This window comes from Eschrichtius robustus, chromosome 11 (genome assembly GCF_028021215.1).
Source record: "Eschrichtius robustus isolate mEscRob2 chromosome 11, mEscRob2.pri, whole genome shotgun sequence".
In the NCBI taxonomy this organism is placed as follows: domain Eukaryota; kingdom Metazoa; phylum Chordata; class Mammalia; order Artiodactyla; family Eschrichtiidae; genus Eschrichtius; species Eschrichtius robustus.
In genome coordinates this window covers 46,397,501-46,421,725 of record NC_090834.1, presented here as the reverse complement: position 1 = coordinate 46,421,725, position 24,225 = coordinate 46,397,501, and the positions used below count along the sequence as shown (strand labels likewise).

Below are 24,225 nucleotides of genomic sequence, written 5' to 3'. Positions count from 1 at the left end.
GGGAACACAGCAGGCTAACACCTCAAGAAATGTGTCCCCCTCCCTGGGGAATAGGGAGAGGTCTTACAGTCAGGGCTCCTGGTCAGGGGTATGCTATAAGGATCAAGGCAGTAACAGTCCTGCATTCTTCTTTCTTCTGCAGAGTTTCAAAAGGGTGGGGTTGCTGACAAGATTAGGATGTGTGCAGGGCCTCAGGTGGTTTCCTGGCTGCTCCTCCTTTGATTTGCAACTGTTGGAATCTGCCCTTTGGAACTCGGGGAATGTCATGGAGGCTGGAGTCTTGCCTACAAGAAATGGGAGACAAAAAGGCCTCCGTGCCTGGGAGCCCATAGGGCCCCGCTCAGTTTCAGTTTTTCTGCATCAATTTATATGATCATATGACTTTTCTTCTTTTCTGCTTTAGCTGATTAGTATGGTGATTCCTTTATTTCTTCACTGACTTTTTTGGGGGGATCAAATTCTGTCAAGAATAGTGTTACAATCTCCTCCAGGAATGTGAAATTGTCTATTTTTCCCATTAATTCTGTTAATTTTTGCATTATGTATTATGAAACTCATTTATTAGACATATACACATTAATATTATGTCTTCAGGACAGAACTAACCTTTTACCTTTGTGAAATATTCTTTATCTTTGGTAATAATCTCTATATTTAAGCATATTTTATTTGGTATAAATTAAACCACATCAACTTTCTTATACTTACATTTGCATGATACGTATTCTTCCATCCACTTACTTTTAAAATGTACCTTCTATAGAGAGCATGTAATTGCCACTTGCTATTTTATTAATTTTGGAATCTGTGCCTTTTAATTTGAGCATTTAGTCTGGTAACATATAATGTAACTTGATATGGTTAAACTTAGGCCAACTCCTTTACTGTTCTCTGTTTGCTCCCTTTATTTCTGTTCCTTTACTTCTCATTTTCTGCTTTTTTTTTTTTTTTTTTTGGTAGTGGGGAGAGTATTTTAAATTTTATTTCATTTCAATTTATCTTTTGGCTATAACTCTTTGCATTGATTCTTTTTTCTTTTCTAGCAGTTACTCTAGAGATTACATTATACTTGTCTAACGTTTCACTGTATTTTTAAAGTTACTACTGTACCATTTAACATAAAATGCAGAAAACTCACATTTCTGTATGTCCATTTACCGTCTTTCTATCATCCTTTATATGATAGTTGTTGAAATTATCATATACACATACAATATAAACCTCACAAAACAATGTTATAATTTTTTCTTTGAACAGTTGTACCTATTGAAAGCCAATTAAGAGTTAAATATCTGAGAAATGTAAAATACTATTTTTTTATTGTTTCCAGTACCTTTATTTGTTTCTGAAAATTTAGGTTATCCTGTGGTATATCTATTTAGTCTGAATAACTTTCTTAAGCATTTCCTGTTATGTTGGGTCTGGTGTTGACAAATTCTTTTAGTTTTCCTTTGTCTATAACACATTTATTTCATCTTAATTCTTGAAGAAAATTTTTCTTGGATATAGATTTCTAAGATCACCTTGTTTTTCCTCCTTTCAGAGCTTTAAATATTTTTTTTTTTACTGTCCTCTGGCTGGTAGTGGCATCCGATGAGCAGTCCACAGTTATTTAAGTTATATAACATATGTCATTTTTGTCTTTAATTTTCAGCAGTTTAATATGTGTCTAGGCATAGTTTTCTTCAAATTTATTCTATTTAAGGCTCTCTGAGCTTTTAATTTTTATTTTATTTTATTTTTGGCCACACCACATGGCATGCAGGATCTTAGTTCCCCAACCAGGGATTGAACCCTTGCCCCCTGCGGTGGAAGCGTGGAGTCTTAACCACTGGACCACAAGGGAAGTCCTCTCTGAGCTTTTTGACTTTGTAAACTTTTGTCTTTCACTACTTTAGGAACACTACTTTTTGTTCATTATTTCTTTTTTTTTTTGGAAATATTTCTTTGTTTGTTTGTTTGTTTGTTTATTTGGCTGCTCCGTGTCTCAGTTGCGGCATGCAGGATCTTTTAGTTGCAGCATGCGGACTTCTTAGTTGTGGCACGCAAACTCCCAGTTGCTGCATGCATGTGAGATCTAGTTCCCCAACCAGGGATCGAACCTGGGCCCCCCACACTGGGAGTGTGGAGTCCTACCCACTGGACCGCCAGGGAAGTCCCCTGTTCATTCTTTCTTGAAAATTTTCTGCATCATTCTTTCTCTTCTATCCTTTTGAGACTCCAATTAAACCCTAGAATCAAATGAACAAGGTGAAGTTCATATGGTGTAGTATATTTCCTCCCCATCTGTCCTGTGATTTGATGTGATCACAAAGTTCCATCTTACTTTCGATGGATGAACTATAGCAAGCTGAAGTTGAGGAATGAAAACAGCTATACTCTTCTTAGAAATTTGAGCTGACTTATGACTGAGGCACATAGGTATCAGGAAAGCTAAATCAAAATGTCTGTTTTGAGGTGCTTGTTTGGAGATATAAGAAAAGAATCTATAGGCAGTAGGGTGGATGTCATTTGAAGAAAGACGCATTCTATATTTCTCATGCAATACATGAAAATAACCAATTGTCTTATCAAGTAAGACAGAATGCCTATATTTAAAAATGTGGGGAATCCCCTGGTGGTCCAGTGGTTAGGACTCAGTGCTTTCACTGCCGTGGCCCGGGTTCAATCCCTGGTCAGGGAACTAAGATCCTGCAAGCTGCTCGGAGTGGCCAAAAAAATAAATAAAATAAAACAAAATAAAAATGTGTAAAAGACCAGGTAAAATGTAAACACCGTTGAACTCTGTCTGCAGCATATCATAAAGTGTCCAGAAGAAATTACCTAGAAAATTATCAATACATGAGGTGCCAGAAGCAAAACTTGGTGATGCTCTTGACCAAACATTAAAATTTATGTCTGTTTATTTTCTCTCTCCTTTGCTTTAATGTATAATGTAGCATAAGGTGATAAGTTATGTATGAATAGTTTGCATGATGTTATCTTGTTAGAGTTGGCTTTTCTTTTCTTTACATCCAACTGAAGACAGAAGTTGCATATACCAAGAATGATGACAAGAATCGAGGTAGAGTGAAATGCGTTGAATTAGAAGCCCAAGACTTTAGTGAGTGAAGAGGGAGTGATCCACATTTTTGACAGCACCTAGAAGGCATAGTAGGTGGTGACTTTTGGTATGAGTTTTAAAAGAGTTGTTATTTTTGAGAGAAGATAAAGGGAAAATATTTGAAAGAGCCCATGGAGAGTAAGAAGGACTCCTCCTCAATGATCATCTGGGCCTGAGGTATGTGGAAGCATGAGCAGGGTCCCCCGAAGAAACCAGTTAAGGCAAGGAAGTCAAGTAACCATTCAGGAACGGGCCGAGGAAATAGAATTGATTGATTATAGAATAGAGATTTATGACCAGTGAAAGAGGCTTCCAGGGAAAGGAAGGTTTCAAGATTGGTTTAAAGGGATTAATGTAGTGGGAAAAAGTTGATTTCTCCCCAGCCACTTCCTTGCTGACAGAGCCTCAACTGCTCATGTTCTCAGTCCTTAAGGGGGACCTGTGTTCAGTGAGGGTTACCTTCCATCCCGCCCAAGAATCTGGTCTATAATCCAATCATTATAACTTCCTTCTGACAAGGGTTAGTTGGAGAAGGGGTATATGACCCTATTATGCCTGATGAAATGGGAGAAAAATTTAGCTGAGATCCTATACAAAAAGTTTTCCTTTGTTAAGAGAAACACAAAAGAGGAAATAGCTGTTCTTGTTTGTACTTGCTTCTCCTGAATGTTGCAGCATGAATATATGATGCCTGGAGCTGCAGTGTCCCACTTGGGTCCATAAGGAGAAATTCAGTAAAGTTATTCCCTGTTGCTTTTTGTTTTTTGCACTTCTGTCTTTCATTTCAGTGGGTTGCCTAAAAGATGGGAGGCAAAACTTCATGGTTAATCCTCCATCTTAAATGAAGGAAATATACTCATTTTTTCCCTAATTGTAAGAATATTATTTGTTCACTACAGAAAATAAAACAATAATGAATTATATGAAGTAGAATTTTATTTTTTAAATAAATTTATTTATTTGTTTGTTTTTATTTTTGGCTGTGTTGGGTCTTCGTTGCTGAGCGCGGGCTTTCTCTAGTTGCGGCGAGCAGGGGCTACTCTCTTCTTTGCGGTGCACGGGCTTCTCATTGCGGTGGCTTCTCTTGTTGCAGAGCACAGGCTCTAGGCGCACGGGCTTCAGTAGTTGTGGCATGTGGGCTCAGTAGTTGTGGCACACGGGCTTAGTTGCTCCGTGGCATGTGGGATCTTCCCGGGCCAGGGATCGAACCCATGTCCCCTGCCTTGGCAGGTGGATTCTTAACCACTATGCCACCAGGGAAGCCCTGAAGTAGAATTTTAAATATCCCCACCCTCAATGGTTTTTCTATGCATGTAAAATAACTTCTGTTTACAAACACATTAATATTTTTTTTACAAATATTGTACAATATTAAATATCAGTAACGTGCAGCTTTTTTTTTTTTTTTTTTTTTTTTTTTATAAAGAGGTGACCAGAAATTGGATGAGAGGAGAGAAGGTGTGGGCTGGGGTTTTTTTTTTGTTTGTTTGTGTTTTTTTAAATTAATTAATTAATTAATTAATTTATGGCTGTGTTGGGTCTTCGTTTCTGTGCTAGGGCTTTCTCTAGTTGCGGCGAGCGGGAGCCACTCTTCATCGCGGTGCGCGGGCCTCTCACTGTCGCGGCCTCTCTTGTTGCGGGGCACAGGCTCCAGACGCGCAGGCTCAGTAGTTGTGGCTCATGGGCCTAGTTGCTCCGCGGCATGTGGGATCTTCCCAGACCAGGGCTCGAACCCGTGTCCCCTGCATTGGCAGGCAGATTCTCAACCACTGCGCCACCAGGGAAGCCTTGCAGCTTTGATTTAATGGTATAGAAGTGGAAAGCTTCACAGAGGAGAATATGCTTGAAGAGTCCTAATGGGTGATTAATAGCTTACAGGTGGGGAAGGTGAATGACTAGGAGTGGTGATACAGGGAGATTCATGTAAATAGGATGATATTTATGTCTGAGAGAAGATCTTGTGCAAAGGCTAAAAATGGTGGTCATTTTAGGAGACCAATTAGCATATTAAATGATATAGAGTGAAGAAGTTTATAAGGTGAGTGGTGGGAAATGAAGCTGGAAAGGTGAAACAGTGGATTAGTTGAAAAAGGGCACAAATGCCATGCCTAGTGTGAACTTTATAATGTAGAAGATAGAAGGGTTTTAAAAGCAGTTGATCAAAATGATCAGATGAATGGTTTAAAAATAACATAATTTCTCAAGGTCAGACAACTGCAACTTTCAGACACTAGCCCTGGCATTTAATACTTAGGAAATTATGGACAAGGTATTTAAGTACTCTCTGTTTCCTTATTTGCAAAACGGGGACATTGGCAGAAGGGTTGTGAGGATTGAATAAGAAAGCCCATGTGAAATACCTGGTCCAGTTCCTGGCATATAGTAAGTTTTCAATAAGTACTGGTTTTTCTTTACTGTCTGTCTTTTTTGGTTGTACTATGGTTGATGAAAAAACCAATCTACAAAAGTATCATTACCTTACTTATGGAGGGAGAGGGTTTGGGAAACTTTTTAAATATTATTTACCTCAAGCAAAGTGAATTTCATTCAGAACTATGTTTGTGAAGTCATTTAACTGTTCCAAATCATTTAGACCCAGAACCTAGAGAACATTGCTCAAATTCAGTTCAACAAACCTGTATTGTGTAATTCCTGGGTAACAGGCAAGTACTGAGCATTAGGGAATATACAAATAAAAATGCATGGGCTCTAGCTTCAATGAGATAAATAGACAACTGCGTACAATAGTATGAAAACAGCAGTAGAAGTTTATGTTAACAAGACTGCCCAACTGGTCTCTGGCAAACGTTATGATCTTTTTTCAGAATGTCCTCATTTCCTGTTAAGCAGCAAGAATTTAGCACCACTGATGTAGAGGCATGCCATCCTTCCAGCGTGTTTTCTCATACCCGAACCTCTGCTGATTGAATGTGTTCACCATGGGATGTGTTCTTTTCTGCGGGAACATAGTGTGAAGCCTAAAATATGAGTTATGCATCTAGAATAGTTCTTAGGCACATTTTCTGAATATAGTCTTTAACTCCCCCTTTTATTTTCATTTTAGTTCTTTTACAGAGCTACCTCATCTGGCAGGAACAGAACAAAATTTGCTGCTGGCCAAGAAAATCCAAACCCAGTGGAAGAAATCTGGACTGGATTCAGCCAAGTTGGTTCATTATGATGTTCTCCTGTCTTACCCTAATGAGACAAATGCCAACTACATATCAATCACGGATGAACATGGAAATGAGGTGATTGTTTTACAATATTGTGTTACTTTCAGGTGTATAGCAAAGTGATTCAGTTTTTAAAAAATATATATATATGTATTTTTTTTCAGGTTATTTTCCATTGTAGGTTATTATAAGATATTGAATATTGTTCCCTGTTTTATACAGTAAATCTTTGTTGCTTATCTACTTTATATATAGTAGTGTGTATCTGTTAATCCTATACTCCTATTTTATCCCTCCCCCTCTTCCCTCTTTGGTAATCATAAGTTTATTTTCTATGTCTGTGAGTCTTTCTCTTTTGTATATAGATTCACTTATATTATTTTTTAGATTCCACATATAGGTGATATCATATATTTGTCTTTCTCTTTCTGACTTACTTCACTTAGCATGATATTCTCTAGGTCTACCCATGTTGCTGCAAATGGCAATTTCATTCTTTTTTATGGCTGAGTAATATTCCATTGTATATATAAACCATATCTTATTAAACCAACCGTCTGTTGATGGGCATTTGGGTTGTTTCCATGTCTTGGCTATTGTAAATAGTGAACATTTGGGTGTATGTACCTTTTTGAATTAGAGTTTTTGTCTTTTTTGGATATATGCCCAGGAGTAGGATTGCTGGATCATATGGTAGCTCTATTTTTAGTTTTTTAAGGAACCTCCATACTGTTCTCCATAGTGGCTGTACCTATTTACATTCCCACTAACAGTGTAGGAGGGTTCCCTTTTCTCCCCACCTTTTCCAGCATTTGTTTTTTTAAATTTTTAATTTTTTTTGAAGTATAGTTGATTTACAGTGCTGTGCCAATCTCTGCTGTACAGCAAAGTGACTCAGTTATACACACAGAGACATTCTTTTTTTTATATTCTTTTCCATTATGGTTTTTTCAAGCATTTGTTGTTTGTAGACTTCTTGATGATAGCCATTCTTACCACTGTGAGGTGATACCTCATCGTGGTTTCCATTTACATTTCTCTGATGGTTAGCAATGTTGAGCATCTTTTCATGTGTCTGTTTGCCATCTGTATATCTTCTTTGGCGAAGTGTCTATTTAGGTCTTTCACCCACAAAATGCATTATTCCTTAATAGCAATCCGAAATAATTCTAACTTCATGTGTTTCAATTCTTGCTAGATTTTCAATACATCATACCATGAGCCACCACCAGATGGATATGAAAATGTTAAAAATATTGTACCACCCTATAATGCCTTTTCACCGCAGGGCACACCAGAGGTAAAATAAAAGACATTTTTAATTCAACTCTTTAAACCTTTTTTAAAAAAACCTATGTAGAGGACTAAAACCAAGATTAGGTGGGCCATACATGCTAATTCATACTTGGAGGCTTGATGCTATATACAGCCTTCCTAAAAATAATTTTTAAAAAACAAAAAGAAAAACATAAAGAAAATAAATACATGAAAATTGGACCCTGATTAGCAGATGCCACTCTTTGAAATAATTAAGAAACTGCTGAACACGGCTTTAATTCAGTAAGGGCAATAGGTGGTTTTCAAGCTTTTTTCCTTTGTTCATAGTCTGACTTTGTTACAGATTTATAGATCTGAATTTATAAATCATACCACAGAAATTCTTAAATTAATACCATGGTTGGAAATCAAACATAGTTAGGATTTTAAAAATTACTTTTATTTATCCTATTTCCCATGGCTCAGGATATGCTAATAATTTCCTCAAGACAGAGCACACTCTCTAAAATGTTTTACATATTGTCTTTTTTTTTTTTTTAACTTTCAGGATACTGAAATATTTTTAAAGACTTCTACAGAATTAGCATGGATCTGTTTATTAAGCCCAAGACAGGAAAGATAACTTTTGATGATGCAGTGTTGCAGAGCAAACTTATTCTTTGGTTTTCTCTTTAATTATAGCAGTATTATGTATTTTTTCTTTTGTTTTATTTTTGTTTTCCTACAGGGGGAGCTTGTATATGTGAACTACGCTCGTACTGAAGACTTTTTCAAACTAGAAAGAGAGATGAACATCAACTGCATTGGAAAAATTGTTATTGCAAGATATGGGAAAATCTTCAGAGGAAATAAAGTATTGTGTTATTTGCTTTTCTAGAGGGAAAAAGATAGGATATAACCTGTGAACATAAATGATCAGCTTGCATTATGGTTTCCAAAATTGCTATATATATATATATATATATATATATATATATATATATATATACACACACATATATATATATGTAAATTTGCTATTTTCATGGTTTCACAGAAAATCCTGGTTTATTTTTGAGGTTTTTTTGTTTGTTTGTTTGTTTGCTACCTCACATATCTAGAAAGGGAAATTATTCTTAATAGTTTTATTACCAAAGCAATGTTTTTTTTTATTTAATTGAAGAAATTTTATATAACCTAAAAAATGAAAATCTCCCATGTATTACTCAATTTCATTGCCCAGACATAATCAATCTTAACAGGTCTTTCCAGGCCTATGAAATATGAATATATTATATGAATATAAATATATGTCTCCATATACTCATATTACATAATTTTTTTTTTTACAAAGAGGGCATTAGATACTATATACTGTATAACTTTATTTTTTCACTCAATAATAACTCAAGGGTATTCTTCCATGTCAACACATTGAGAGTTGTATAATGAAGTGGTTAAGAGTATGGGTAGCTAGATCCATACAACCTGGGGTCTGATCTGGTCTGGGCCCCCTATTCTCTAGATCTTTTCCTGTGAGCAAGTTAGTTAACCTCTCTGTGCCAGTGTTTCCTCATATATGAAATAGGAATGCTAATAATAACACTAATCTCTTAGAATCCACAGTAGGATTAATCGACTTTAAGTTTGAAAGCGCTTAGGATAGTTACCTGTACTTAGTAATTTCTTGGTAACTGCTTATCAAGTAAATACCTCATTACTTTAGATGGCTATGTAATATTTCACAGAATTGATAAGCAGTTTATTTAACCATTGCTCTGTTGACAGATCCTTGGCTTGTCTTAAATTTGTTACTATTACAAATAATTATATTGTTAGCATCTTTGTCCATATGTACTTGAACATTCGTGTGAAGATTTTTGTAATATAGATTCATTCCTAGAAGTTGAATGACTAAATCATAGTGCACAGTTGACTCTTGAACAACACAGATTTGAACTGCATGGGTCCACTTATACGTGGATATTTTTCAATAATAAGTAGTACAATACTACATGGCTGGACGTTGGTTAAATCCGCGGATGCAGAGGAATGGCGGATACAGAGGGCCAACTATAAGTTATTCTTGGATTAACCCTGCATTGTTCAAGGGTCAATTGTATATTATTTCAAAAGTTTGATGGGCATCATCGAGTTGTGCCAGATTTTACTCTTTCTAATATTATAAAAGAGTGCTTTCTGAATACTGGAAAGTGTTTTAGTTGACTGATAGTTATCTATCTTTCGCGATAATACTTCTGGTAATAAAGAATTCAGTATCTTACAGGATAGATTTTCCTATTTGTGGTCAGTTTGAATTGTTAGAAAAATGTTTACAAAACACTATGGGCAATGTTTCACACACTATGACTGTTCTGTGTAGAATTTTATGTTTTATGTTATGTTATGTTATTTATTTTTTGACCACACAGCGTGGCTTGTGGTATCTTAGCTCCCCAACCAGGGATTGAACCTGGGCCCTCTGCAGTGAGACTGCAGAGTGTTAACAGTGGACCGCCAGGGACTTCACCTGTGTAGAATTTTAAATTAGTTTAGTTCCACAAATATTTACATCATGCTTACTCTATGATGTACTAAATGTTGGAGGGTGGATAGTTAAAAGTGAGTAAGACAGGGTCCCTGTTCTCAAAAACAGCCTCAATGTAGTAGGGGAGAAAGATGTTTAAAAGGTATTTTATAATGATTTAATCCATCTTGTAATATAATTATATACAAAATATAGAAGACGTACCAAGAAGGGAGACATTAATTTTGCAGTTTTAGGGATAATAGGAATGCTTCACAGAAAAGGCAATAACTTGTTTGGAGTTATGTTGAATAATGAGAGTTGTTAAGTCTACCAAGACAGAAATTGTATTCAAGGCAAAGAGAACTGAATGTGTAACAGTGTGATGATAAAACAGTGTGTAAATTTCCTTATGTCATTAAATTGATTTTATCTTAGATTGGTAAATCAGTCATTTTCCATTTCTGCATTATGGGTTGCACATTGCCCCTGTAGGTTAAAAATGCCATGTTAGCAAGAGCCAAAGGAATCATCTTGTACTCAGATCCAGCTGACTACTCTGCCCCTGGGGTACAGCCATACCCAAAAGGATGGAACCTTCCTGGAACTGCAGCCCAGAGAGGGAATGTGTTAAACTTGAATGGTGCTGGTGACCCGCTCACTCCAGGCTATCCAGCTAAAGGTAATAGATAAGCCTGTTATGGTCCACTCATTTTTGCAAAAATATTACTTGCCCTTATAGAAGGCATAAAAGCAAGCAAGCATCTATAGAATAACATTAAAACTGTGTGCAATTATATTTTGGATTGCTATTGCTAGGAATTCAAAAACATTTCCCTTTTATTTCAGTTTTAAATTTTCATGAAGTGTGGACATGGAGAGGGGAAGGGATCAGTTCAATTCTCTCTCTACCTTTAGTAGAGGTTCAGAAACACAGATTCTCATGTCCAAAGTAATATTACTCTTACCAAACCAGAACTTGGAGTTTCTGAATTGTCTAATGATTTTATTCTTCTGTAGATCACGTATTTCTATTTTTAAAAATACCAGTGGGTTTTTTGTGTTATTTAATATGTGAAATGTGAAAAGTTTTGACATCTGCATAACCATATCCACAATCAAGATAATGAACATATCCATTACCCAAAAAAGTTTCCTCTCATCTTTTTGTAAAGCCTTCCTCTCAGCCCTACCCCCTCCCTGCCAATCCCTAGGAAATCATTGATTTGCTTTCTGTCAGTATAGTTATTTTGAGATTCATTTATGTTGATGTCTGTGTCAGTATTTCATTTCTTTTTTTTGCTGAATGGTATTCCATTGAACGGATACTCTACAGTTTGTTTATTCATTTACTTTTTGTTGGAAATTTGGATTGCTTTAAGTTTTGGAGATGTTACACATAAAGCTGCTATGAACAGTTGTATGCAAGTCTTTATATGTACATATGTTTTTATTTCTCTTGAGTAAATACATAGAAATGGCATGGCTGGATAATATGATAGATGATTTTCAAATTGTTTTCCAAATTGGTTGTACCGTTTTATATTGCAGCAGCTGTGTATGAGTGTTCCAGCTGCTACACCGTTGTCAACACTTAGTATGGTCAATCTTGTTAACTTTACATTCTAATAGATATGTACATCCTCCAAGTTACAATTCTTTTTCAAAGTTTTGGTAGCTATTCTAGGTCCTTCCCATGTGAATTTTAGAACCAACTTATCAATTTCTACCAAAAAGTCTCCTGGGAGGTTGATTTGAGATTGAATTAAACCTATAGATCAGTTTGAGCAGAATTGACGTTTTAAAAATATTGAATCTTCTGATCCATGAATATGGCACAACTCTCCATTTACTTAGGTATTCTTTACTTTCTCTCAGCATGTTTGTAGTTTCACTGTACAGACCATGCATGTATATTTTCACATTTATCCATAATAATTTCAAAGTTTTATGCTGTTTTAAATTACATTTTAAATTTCAATTTCCAGTTGCTCATTGCTAGTAAATAGAAATGTTATTTTATTTTTAGAAGAAATATATTGATCTTGTATTATGAAAACTTGTTAAACTAATTCGTTCTACTAGGTTTTTGTGGATTCTATCAGAGTTTTTGCATAGATGATCATGTCATCAGCAAATAAAGACAGTTTTATTTCTTTGTTTCTAATCTGGGTGCCTTTTCTTTTCTTTTCTTATTGTAGCGTCTGGTACCTCTAGAACATTGCTGAAAAAAGTTGTTAGAGCAGATATCCTTGCCATGTTCCTGCCCCAAAGACTGTCCTAGTCTTTCTCTGTTAAGTATGATAGTAGCTGTATATTTTTTATAGATTCTTTTTATCAGATTGAGGAAGTTCACTTCTAAAGTGCTACGAGTTTTTATCTTAGCACATTTATCTCATTTCACTAGCAATACGTACTGGATTTTGTCAAATGCTTTTTTTTATTTTTTTATTTTTGGCTGTGTTGGGTCTTCGTTGCTATGCATGGGCTTTCTCTAGTTGCAGCGAGCTGGGGCTACTCTTCCTTGTGGTGTGTGGGCTTCTCATTGCAGTGACTTCTCTTGTTGCGGAGCATGGGCTGTAGGCGTGCAGGCTTCAGTAGTTGTGGCTCACGGGCTCTAGAGCGCAAGCTCAGTAGTTGTGGCGCACGGGCTTAGTTGCTCCGCGGCATGTGGGATCTTCCCGGGCCAGGGCTTGAACTCACGTCCCCTGCATTGGCAGGTGGGTTCTTAAGCACTGTGCCACCAGGGAAGCCCCTTGTCAAATGCTTTTACTGCGTCTATTGAAATGGTCTTAAGTTGTTCTTATTTATGGTTTTTCAATTATACAGGTTGATTTTTTTTTTTTTTTTTTTTTGGCCATGCTGTACAGCTTGCAGGATGTTCTGCAACCAGGTATTGAACCTGGGCCATGGCAGTGAAAGTCCAGAATCCTAACCACTAAGCTACCAGGGGACTCCCCAGATTGATTTTTGAATGTTAAACCAAAACATCCTGGGACAGACTCTACTTGGTCACAATGTATTATTCTTTTCATAGTGTTGGTATATTATTGGATTTTTGCTAAAATTTTGTTAAGAATCTGTCTTTAGTAATAAGGGATATCGTTTATCCCTTATTGCTATCAATTTATTTTCTTGTAATATCTCTGTCTCATTTTGGTAACAGTAACGTTGGCTTCATGGAATGAGTTAAGAACTATTTCATCTTCTTCATTTTTCTGCAAGTGTTTATATAGAATGGGTTTGATTTTTGTCTGTGAATGTTTGTAGAGTTCTTCAGTGAATCCATATGGGCCTGGTGTTTTTTTTTGTAGGAATGTTTTTAACTACAAATTCAATTTCTTTAACAGATATATGGCTGTTTAGGTTATCTATTTATTCTTGAGTGAGATTTGGTAGTTTGTGTTGTTTAAGAATTTTGTCCATTTCATCTAAGTTGTCACATTTATGGGTTTAGAGTTGTTCATAATACATTCTCTCTCTTTCTCTTTCTCTCTCTTTTTCTGCAGGTACTGGAGTGCTATTCTCATCTTTATTCCTGACATTAGCAATTTATATCTTTTGTCTTCTTTTCCTGATTTGTCTTGCTAGAGATTTATCAATTTTATTAATCCTCTCAGAGAACCAGCTTTGGATTTCATTGATAATCTCCATCATTTTTCTGTTTCCTATTTCTTAGATTTCTGCTCTGATCTTCAGTATATCCTTTCTCCTGCTTATTTTTGCTTTATTTACTCTTCTTTTTTTACTTTCTTAAGTGGAATCTGATGTCACTTGTTTGAAACCTCCCTTTTTTTTTCTTCTTTTAAAAAAATATTTATTTATTTATTTATTTGGCTGCTCTGGGTCTTAGTTGCGGCATGCAGGATCTTCATTGCGGCATATGGGATCTAGTTCCCTGACAGGGATCGAACCTGGGCCCACTGCGTTGGGAACTCAGAGTCTTAACTACTGGACTACGAGGGAAGTCCTGAAACCTCCCTTTTTTCTAAGATAGTGGTAATAATGCTCTAGAGAACTCTATTTTGGCTGAAAGCTGAAGTCCCAATTAGGTTTTAAGTCTGACAATACTTTTCATCTTCCTTTAAGGAGAATATTGTTACTGTTTGAATAAGAACCTTATCACTTATTCACAATATCTCATAAATTCCCTTTAATTTTTCTTTTACAATTCTTTCTAGTTTCAGAATCTGGGACGCATTTTCCAGGTATCTGGTTAACTGAAGCTTCTTTAAGAAGGATTTGAGATATCCTTGAGGAAATAAAATATTCTTGTAAAATTCAAGAGAATTACATGAAATGTCAAAGCAAGTTGGGGAGTCTGTAATCCCTATAATTGATTTTACATTAAAGTGTAAATGATTTAATTTCTTACTGTCAAATTAAATAGACCATATTAGATAAAACAATAATTGACTTTTGGGGAACTTTAAATTTTGAATATAATTTTAAACATATAGCTAATCTGCAATAGTAATAAAAGAAATTCCTTTATACCCCTTGCTCAGATTCTTCAATCGTTTTCCTCTTATGCAATTGATTTTTGCAGAGTACACCTTCAGACTCGATGTTGAAGAAGGAGTGGGAATCCCTCAAATCCCTGTACATCCCATTGGATATAATGATGCAGAAATATTATTACGGTATAGTTTTCTAGTTGGATTTGAGAATAAGATATTTTACACTAGTATGTCCATTTTCTCTTCTAAAACGAATACGTTTTGTATCAGAATGACTCCTGAAATAAGAAAAACAGACCACATCTTTTTTTTCCATAAGAGAAGAGCAGTCAGTTTAATGACTAAGAAATAATAAGAAAACATTACTTTGTTTGCTACAAATGAAAGTCTCAAAAGCAAAACTATGTCCAAAGATAAAAATACTGATTTGAGATTTTTCAAGTAGTTAGATTTTCTTAGATCTTCATTTGATATCTGTATTTGACCTGCATTTTAAAAATGTGGTAATGTCCACCACTTACCAGATGTGTGAACTTATACCAGTTACTCAATCTTTCTCTGACTCAGTTTCCTTCTCTGTAAAATGAAGACAGAAATAGTTTCTCCCTGACAGAGTTATTATGAGAAGTAGATGAGATCATGTATATAAAGTATCTATAATATGATATTCAATTAATGTTTGTTATTATTGTATTGTATAACTGTGTTGCTTTTCAAATCACCTAACTTCTATTTTTGTTTAATGTATGTACCAATACAATTTGATAATTGCTTTGTGAGTGGCTACTATGTAATCAGCAGCTTTTCTAGAAATTTCTTCTCTTTAACACAGTCATGAATTTCACACGTTCAGGATTTCTTGGACCTAATGCTTCCCTATGTAAATAATTAAAGTCAAAAGTAGAAAGGCTGATGCTTCCTATTTCCCCTCACTATCTTGGTTGGTTTTTTTCTCCTTAGCTCTTTTTGTTTTTTTGCCCATGCTGTGGGGCTTGCGGGATCTTAGTTCCCCGACCTGGGACTGAACCCAGGCCCAGGCGTGAAAGTGCCGAGTCCTAACCACTGGACCGCCAGGGAATTCCTCTCCTTGGCTCTTATCAGTAATATATTAAACATTTTCCTTATTTATCTCAGTTATGGCTCTCTCACTAGAATGTAAGCTCCACAAGGCAAGGAAACTTTACAGTACCTGGCACTTAGTAAATCCTCAATATATACTTGTTAAATGAATGAGTGAAATATCTCGTCATCACACTTTATGATTTCTTCTAAGAAATTGTGATGCTCAGCATTTTTCTGTCATTTTTGTGTTCTCTTGACAGCTATTTGGGAGGAACTGCTCCACCAGATGAGAGCTGGAAGGGAAGTCTTAAGGTGAATTATAATATCGGGCCTGGCTTCATAGGGCATGATTCTTTCAGGTAATTTTATGTTACTTTAGTATCCTAGAAAAGGTTTACATGTTTAATGGAAAAATGTCAAGATAAATATTCTGCCAGATATATTTTGCTTATCTTCTTTTTCTCATTTTTCATAATGAATAATTATTTTATATTGCTTAAGAATTACTTATGGAATGATGTATTAAATTCTTCTTCCAACAGTGATATCACAACATTTGTTTTGTAAATCTCAAAAATTACATTTGAGTTATAGGTTTAACATTTTAACTTCCCTCTTCACCTAACCTTTTTAAGTTTTTCAGATAACTGTCAAAACGCTATGCATGTGAAGCACTAGGTTAACCTGAGGGAAGGAGTAAAAGAGAAGAGAGAAAGGAGCCAACCTTTGTTGATCACTTCATGTGTGGGTGGGTTAGATGAGTTAAAATGGGTAAGCAGGTAACTACTGTAAGGCTCAATACACTTAGCATTTTGGGTATTATTGTTATTAACCCATGAGAGCACTTCGAGAAGTGATCACAGAATATGTGTTCATTGAGCTTAATTCTACAGAAAAAATAAGTATCAAGATAGGCAGGAAATGCCAGCGGCAGAGAACAGCTTATACAGAGTTGCAGAACATCATGACATGATCAGAACTTTAAGTACTTTGATTTGCTTGAAATGTAGAGAGGAAGGGAAACTTAACACTGATAAATCAGAGAAAATATAGCTGTTTTTATTAAGCTAAAATGATTAAATCAGTCTTGTTTGCTAACAATTTACTTTAACAATGTGAAATTGTATTCTTAGAATGTTTCTTAATTTCTGTAAGAGTTTTTTTTTTTTATTTCTGAACTTTTAAAGTATTAGAAGTTCAATTTTATTTTATGGGGATTTTAGAAATATTTTTATATAAGTGCTTATTTATCTCTATCTCTCAATTAGAATGGAGTTCTTTTAAGATAAGAGACTTTATTGTCTAATTATTAATACTCTCTAGAGGCACACAATGAAAGATATAGGCCTTTCTGATTTATAAACAGAAACATACAGAGAAATCAATAAACATATAGCTTCAGTCACAGTTCAAGAGTAAATTCAGAAACAGAACATTTACCTGGTCAAGATATCAAAAAAATGTTCACCTTCACCATGGGCACAAAATCCTATTTGATTTTAGCTCAAAATGGGCAGATACACAAATTTTTTTAAAAAATTGCTAAAAACAAGACTATGTATGTCATTTCTTACCCAAAAGAGATCTTGATAATCTATGGATCCATTTACAGAGATTACCAAATGACAAGGCATGAAACCTTAAATTCTTAAACATTGCTACCACAAATAGGGAGTAATTTACCTACTGTAAGCAAGCTAGAAACATAAACAAAACACAGACTCAGTAGAAAAAAATTAAGTTAGAGATTCAGAGATTCAGCAAAGTTAAAATTCTTTTGCTGCTTGGGATTTACATCTGAGAGCCAAAAGAAGACATGTCTGGTTTTAAGCTGCCCATTCTTGGTTCTTCAAGCAGAGCCCATGTACATCTCAGTGGGACTTCCAAAAATGATAAAGGATTTTTTTTTTTAAGTAAAACCATAATTCTCATACAAATATAAACTGAACATGTGTAAAAATTTTATTTAATGCATTAGTTAATAAGGGGACCAGAAAGGAGTTAAAACTGGTTCGAAGGAGAATTCAAAGATGATACAAAAAATGAGCTCCTTAGGAATGCTGAAATGAGTGTGCTTAATAGATGAAAAACTGATTTCTTCCACATTGGGGGAGGGAAGTCAATTGAACGTTCACTAGAGAAATTGTGCATTTCAGTGGGCATGAATTATTTGTATTACTACATTACCACAAGTTAAGTTCTGTCACTACAGAGTTGTAAAATAGTCTAGTCAAAGAAAATGACAGGCAAAGGTAACTCTGATGGTTGAACTAAGGTTGTTCTCAGTTTTTCCATACAGGAGTGTATTCATTCAATTCACAATTATTTACTGAGCATTTACTATACCCCTGGTACCATTCTGGGTACTGGAGATTCAGCAGTGTACAAAACAGGCAAAAATCCCTGCCCTGTGGAGCCTACATTCTGAAGTTTAGTTTATTTGGAACATGATGAGTTTGAGGTGATAACAGGACAAACAAATACAGTTGACCCTCAAACAACACAGGGGTTAGGGGCACCAGCCTACCACCTGTCAAAAATCTGCGTATTACTTTACAGTTAGCCCTCCATATCTGAGGTTTCACATCTGTGTATTCAAACAGCTGCAGATCATGTAACACTGTAATGCATATTTAGTGAAAAAAATCCACGTGTAAGGGCACTTATGCAGTTCAAACCCATGCTGTTCAAGGGTCAACTGTAGATAATTCTTTTTTTTTCTTTGTGCATAATCTCTATTTCAAATATTTGTTAAAATACCATTAGATTAGATCAAGAACAAAGACAAGAGCAAAGATCATCCCCTGCAGAAACTTAGGAACTATGTACAGAACTTTAAGGAATAGAGGACAACACTTTAGCTGAAACCTGCCTGCTGACCAGAGAAGGGTGTTCTGAATGGACTCAGCAAAGAAAAGGAAATCAGGCTGTTACCGAAGTCTAAGCTCTACTGCTCGCTGTACGAACAGCCGATAATCGAGAGATGAGTTGCTGGGGCAAGGAATAACTACTTTATTCGGAAAGCCAGCAGACCGAGAAGATGGCGTGCCCCAAAGAACCATCTTGCCTACGTTAGAATTCAGGCTCCTTTCATACTAAAAGGGGAGGGAGTAAAGTCAAACATTTCCTGGTTCCTGTCAGCCTGCAGAGGGGATGTGTTAATTTCTTCCTCCCTGCAGTCATTCACTGGTGGGCCTGGTCAGGTTGTTTCCTGTGAGCTTAAAAAAAGGAATTTTAGCTTAATGTTCATTACCTGGGAAGCAGGGCTCCCAGAGATGGGCCATTATGTATAATTTAAGCTTATAGGCAACATCCCTTAATGAATAACTTGTAATAGAGTACAAGAAGTATTACAAGGCAGGGAAGGAAAGGTGCCCATCTGAATCAAACTTCAGTTGCCATCAGGGCAAGTCGTGTAATGGTCACAGATGGGAGGCCCTGTGTTTGGAAGGTTCAGATACAGCACAGGGGTTCTATGTGTTTTTATGGCTACACCCCTGGCTGAGGTGCCTTTAGGTCATTGTCACTCAAATTCCTGGCCAGCCAAACTCCCACAGCAAAGAGTCCCAAACTGAGCATCAAATTTCTCTGGAAGTCATTCCTATTGGTGGTGAAGCAGTAGACACCCCAAAGCCAATCTCCCAAGTTGTCCGGAATTTCAGAATTTCGGGAACTTTATTTGCTGAGCCCACATCGTTCACACTGACCCCACTGGAAGCCATAGCAGCACCTCTTTAGATAATTCTTTTAGGTACTCCTGGAGTCAATGATACTAAAAACCAGAAAGATATAAGGATTAAAGATGTAGATGAGCTTCTTTGAGAATCTGAGCAGATAGCCAGTTTATTTTCATGTTTAGATTAAAATAGATTTTTTTCTCATTCCTCATTGTTACAGTATTTACTTAATTTTCTTCATTTAATGACATACATCAATGAAGCTGGCTTTCTTACTAATAGATCTTAGGCTTATATACTTAGAAACACATGCTAAAGAGTATTTTTGCTATTAATTTTTATCATTCAGTAGTAGAAACAAATCTTTTACTTAATGTCTTAAAATGCAAGACAACACCCATTGATTAGTTTTCCCCCAAAGGCACTTTTAGTTGAATACTGCATATGAATTACATATGCATTCAGAAGCACAGTGTACTTTTAGGGGGAGAAAAACCAGAATTTGCACTTAATATACAGGATTTGACTTGTTTGTTCTTCCATTCAAAAATGAAGTACTAAGTAGGTTCCCTGCCCACCTCCTGTAAGCCCACCATAGATTAAAAACTTTTGTTCCTTTGTGAAAAAAGAGGCTCAACATTTTCCCATGTCATTTTGGATTTATAAAATGTGAATGGCATTTTTTTCTGACTTTCTGAGCTTGATTGTACTTTCCCATGAATTCTAATTTGGTTAATTATAATTGATGAATGAATATTTAAAAGGCAGGCCCAAATCAGAATCAACAGTGATGACCTGGAAAAGTTTCATCGTATAGTTGTCTTGTACATTTTAGCAGGTGCTTCTCAAATTGCCATTTAACAATAGAATTTATCATGTTTCTTATAGGCAGCATTCAGTCAGCCCTTTAACAATGTACTGATAGACTTTTTCAGTAATCTTGGGAAATGTTACTGAATAGCAGGAATTAATATACATATAAAACACATTAAAAATAAGCTTCTTTGACCTTTAATAGATAATGGGCTGTCTCCCTTATTTTTGTAATTGTATAGGGTGTATTTATAAATTTTAGAATGAATACCCAAGGCATGTTTAATAATAGAATATTTTGAACTTTAAATAAATATCAACAGTAGGGCTATGAGGGAGGAAAAATATAAAATATTGATATTTGGTTTTTAAAATTTGTCTTTAAGGAGCATGCTTAAGTACACAGGAGTAACCTGTCATGATGTCTGCAACTTACTTGCAAGTGATTCAACAATATTACAATTATTGAATTTATGTGGTGGGTATTTGGGAATTTATTGTCCTATTATACAGTTTTCTGTACTTTTGAGATTTCTCATAATAAAACATTGGAAGAAAGCTGTTAGACATAATGTTCTATGTGAAGTAATTTGTTCCTTTTGAAATTCTAGGAAGGTTAGAATGCATGTTCATAACATCAATAAAATCACAAGGATTTACAATGTAATCGGAACTATCAGAGGATCTGTGGAACCTGGTGAGTTGGTGGATTATTTTAGACATTTTATTTTTACAAAGATTACAAGAGTAAGAGAAGATAAATTTTCGTCAACAATTGATTTTTTTCTGGCTGATGTGAAACAACTAAATTTGGAATAAGAAAGTATAATTCTAAAAGAAGACTGTAACTTATGGTGTTGATTATTTTCTATGGGGAAACTCAAGCGAGAGGAAGTTTAATTTAAAAACATAAATTACTACTCTTTATAATGTATTCAAAGTTATAGTTCTTTTGAACACATTTTTTCCCAGACAGGTATGTTATTCTGGGAGGTCATCGGGACTCCTGGGTATTTGGAGGTATTGACCCAACCAGTGGGGCTTCTGTTTTGCAAGAAGTTGTTCAGAGTTTTGGCAAACTGATGAGTAGAGGTAAGTAATGTTTCTTTGGTAGGTGATGACAAAAAGTGACTCGCTGAATTTTCCTTTGTTTTTAGGCAGGTGTACCTAACTATGTATGTTAACAATGATTACAGGCTGGAGACCAAGAAGAACTATTATTTTTGCCAGCTGGGATGCAGAAGAATTTGGACTTCTGGGTTCCACAGAATGGGCTGAGGTAAATAAGACAGAGAAGTTCTTATTTTCTTGGACAACAGGGAACAAATATATGTATCTCTGGATAATCACAGATAGGTTCCATTACCTAATATGGTTTTAATTTGGATAAATACCCAAGAGAATTTAGGAATTAGAGTTTGCTTTTACTATCATATCAGATTGGCAAAACAGAATATCCTCTTAATTATTGGGCTACAAACAAATTTATTTATTATTGTCAAAATATTTTAGTTTCTATTTGTATTTGTTTTGTAAAAAATCTGTTAAGTTCCAAAAGTAGTTAAAACTAGCAGGCTGTTTCTGACAAATGAATTAACTTATGTAAAAACTGATACAGATACTTGGAGTTAATTTTCAAGCTTCTGAAGTTTCCTTGGAGTTCTTCCATCTAAGAGAACATAAGATGTTCTGTTAAGGTGACTATACTTTGATTGTAATTTCACATTTACAGATTCCATGTATAACTGTAACCATAGGTATATTTTACCATTCACAAAAGTTCCTGATTGTTGAGTATAATATGATAATTTTGTAAACTGAGTTACAATTTCAAGGGTTTATTTTTCCTTCAGTTATGATTAATTTTTATTTTCACTGGGTCTTAATGCTTAGTCTTTAAGTGTCTCTCCTAGGCCCCCTCTTTCATCTTCTTCCCTTAGCCTCTCTGTTGAGTATCTCTAAGTTCTTAAATGTGCAAGGTAAGCTTGTGCATTTTTATAAAGGCAAGTGCACCATAAAGCACTTTCCCTCCACCATCCTCTATTTATCTTTTATAAGTCCAGATTTTATAGAATTGTTTTAAAGTATGTCTTATAATTCTTGCCATTGTGTCTAGTTTTTAAATGCTTTCCTTCTGACTCCTTTCCTCTTACTTTACTTTAAAATAATAATATGAAATAAATAAATATGGGAGTAAAATCACACACATACAGTTACTTGTATCACTTATGCTTTATTCCATTTATATTGCGAGGTTTTATTATTATGTTGGTATTATGAATATGTATTTCGGGATAGACTGTTAATTTAGATGAATCAAATTTCATTAAGGTCATTTACTTTTAGAAATATGTAATTTCTTATGAATGCATGTATATATAAATACATGTCTCTGTTCCTATAATTTCAGCAGCTTAAAATAAAGATAAAATAAATCCAAGATATAATATGCCTTGCATTAATTTAAATACACGTGGGTTAAAAGACAGTTTCAATACTGTTTCCAGTTTTCTACCAGATTCTTGATCACATTCAGCAGCATAGTTACCTTCTTTATTTTTTTTTTATAAATTTATTTATTTATTTTTGGCTGCGCTGGGTCTTCGTTGCTGCGCATAGGCTTTCTCTAGTTGCGGTGAGCAGGGGCTATTGTTTGTTGCGGTGTGTGGGCTTCTCATCGCGGTGGCTTCTCTTGTTGCAGAGCACGGGTTCTAGGCGCATGGGCTTCAGTAGTTGTGGCACGTGGGCTCAGTAGTTGTGGCGCACGGGCTTAGTTGCTCTGCGGCATGTGGGATCTTCCTGGACCAGGGCTCGAACCCAGGTCCCCTGCATTGGCAGGCGGATTCGTAACCACTGAGCCACCAGGGAAGTCCCACCTTCCTTAAATATAGTTAAGGAACCTTCTTTATTTCTACTGTAAGTCTGTTATAATGGGAACTGTGACTCTATCTACAGCAGAGTCAGCTGTGATCTGGCCTGTGTGGGCAACTGTAGAGGCAAGAATCCTCATTTGTGTGATAACCACTTACAGCTTTAAATGATTTTATTGTAACATGTTCTTATAAGGTACAAAGCTAGAGGGAAAGAGAAGTAAAGTGGTCTCTCAGCATATTCTCATCTGAGTGTGATGACATTAGTTTTTCTCTGCTTTATTTTTCTTGGATGTGTGTGTGTGTGTGTGTGTGTGTGAATCAGAGAAAGAGAGAGAGAGAGAGTACATTTTTTTTTATTGCCCATCCTTCTTTCCCTCTTGTTTTTTTCTCTATTCTCCTGCTTTTTTGTTCTTTTTCTTCATCATATCTTTTTAAAAAAAATATTTAGATAAATGGAAATTTCCAACTACTCACTTTTAAAATGATAAATTTACATGGGTGTCCAATTTCAGTGGATCTCACACTTTAATGTATGTAAGGATTGCCAGGGATACCTTTTAAAAATCATAGATTTCCAGGCCTTACTTTGAGCAATTCTTATTCATCTGGGGTGGGGCTGAGATTCCGTGAGGTTTACCCTTCATATTCTGCTGCAGGGGATCAAGGAACCACATTTTCAAAATGCTGTTGCCTCAGGGCTCACTGCTATTGCTATAAACAGTAGCTACAGCATCATAATATTTTTCTTACTTGTTTTAACTGAATTAATGTTGTCAACCAATCAGATAATTTCTCAGAAATTATTGTCAAAGGCATAGGTATTTGATTTATAAAGGTATTTGTAGACCACTCTTATACTAAATTATTTTTTTTACATTCTCACAATTGTAAATGCTGTGAGTTAAGTAACAACTTTTGCTTCAACTATAGGAGAATGTAAAATCACTTCAGGAGAGAAGCGTTGCTTATATCAACTCAGATTCATCTATAGAAGGTAAATTTTATTTTGGGTTGTTATTAAATAGTATACCATCATTTAAGTCTGTAAATTCAGCTTGTAAACTTTCTAAGATTATCCTCTCCTATGAGACACCTCGATAATACCTCCATTTTCCATTTTTACCAGAGAGAAATTCAATATGATTCATAACTAAGCTATTGATCCTAATTTCTTTAGTATATTTACCATTTGCCTATCTTGGATTACTAGTTAAAACTCTAGTATTTAATTACATTCTTCATGTGGAGATAGTAAAAGGATTGGTCTACAGAATATT

The 24,225-nt window shown here is 35.3% G+C and overlaps 1 protein-coding gene and 1 pseudogene across 2 annotated transcripts in view; one reads left to right on the top strand and one right to left on the bottom strand.

The window, feature by feature from the left end:
• Positions 1–24,225, top strand: part of NAALAD2 (N-acetylated alpha-linked acidic dipeptidase 2) — a 55,942-nt gene that overhangs the window by 12,025 nt on the left and 19,692 nt on the right. For both annotated transcript variants that reach the window (XM_068556646.1, XM_068556645.1), the window contains 10 exons: positions 6,168–6,354; positions 7,478–7,579; positions 8,285–8,410; positions 10,559–10,745; positions 14,613–14,706; positions 15,846–15,944; positions 20,687–20,772; positions 21,048–21,167; positions 21,272–21,354; positions 23,879–23,942. In XM_068556646.1, the coding sequence (XP_068412747.1) occupies positions 6,168–6,354; positions 7,478–7,579; positions 8,285–8,410; positions 10,559–10,745; positions 14,613–14,706; positions 15,846–15,944; positions 20,687–20,772; positions 21,048–21,167; positions 21,272–21,354; positions 23,879–23,942 (1,148 nt within the window). The remainder of the gene's footprint in view (positions 1–6,167; positions 6,355–7,477; positions 7,580–8,284; positions 8,411–10,558; positions 10,746–14,612; positions 14,707–15,845; positions 15,945–20,686; positions 20,773–21,047; positions 21,168–21,271; positions 21,355–23,878; positions 23,943–24,225) is intronic.
• On the bottom strand, positions 19,075–19,307 carry LOC137772596 (mitochondrial import receptor subunit TOM6 homolog pseudogene; annotated as a pseudogene).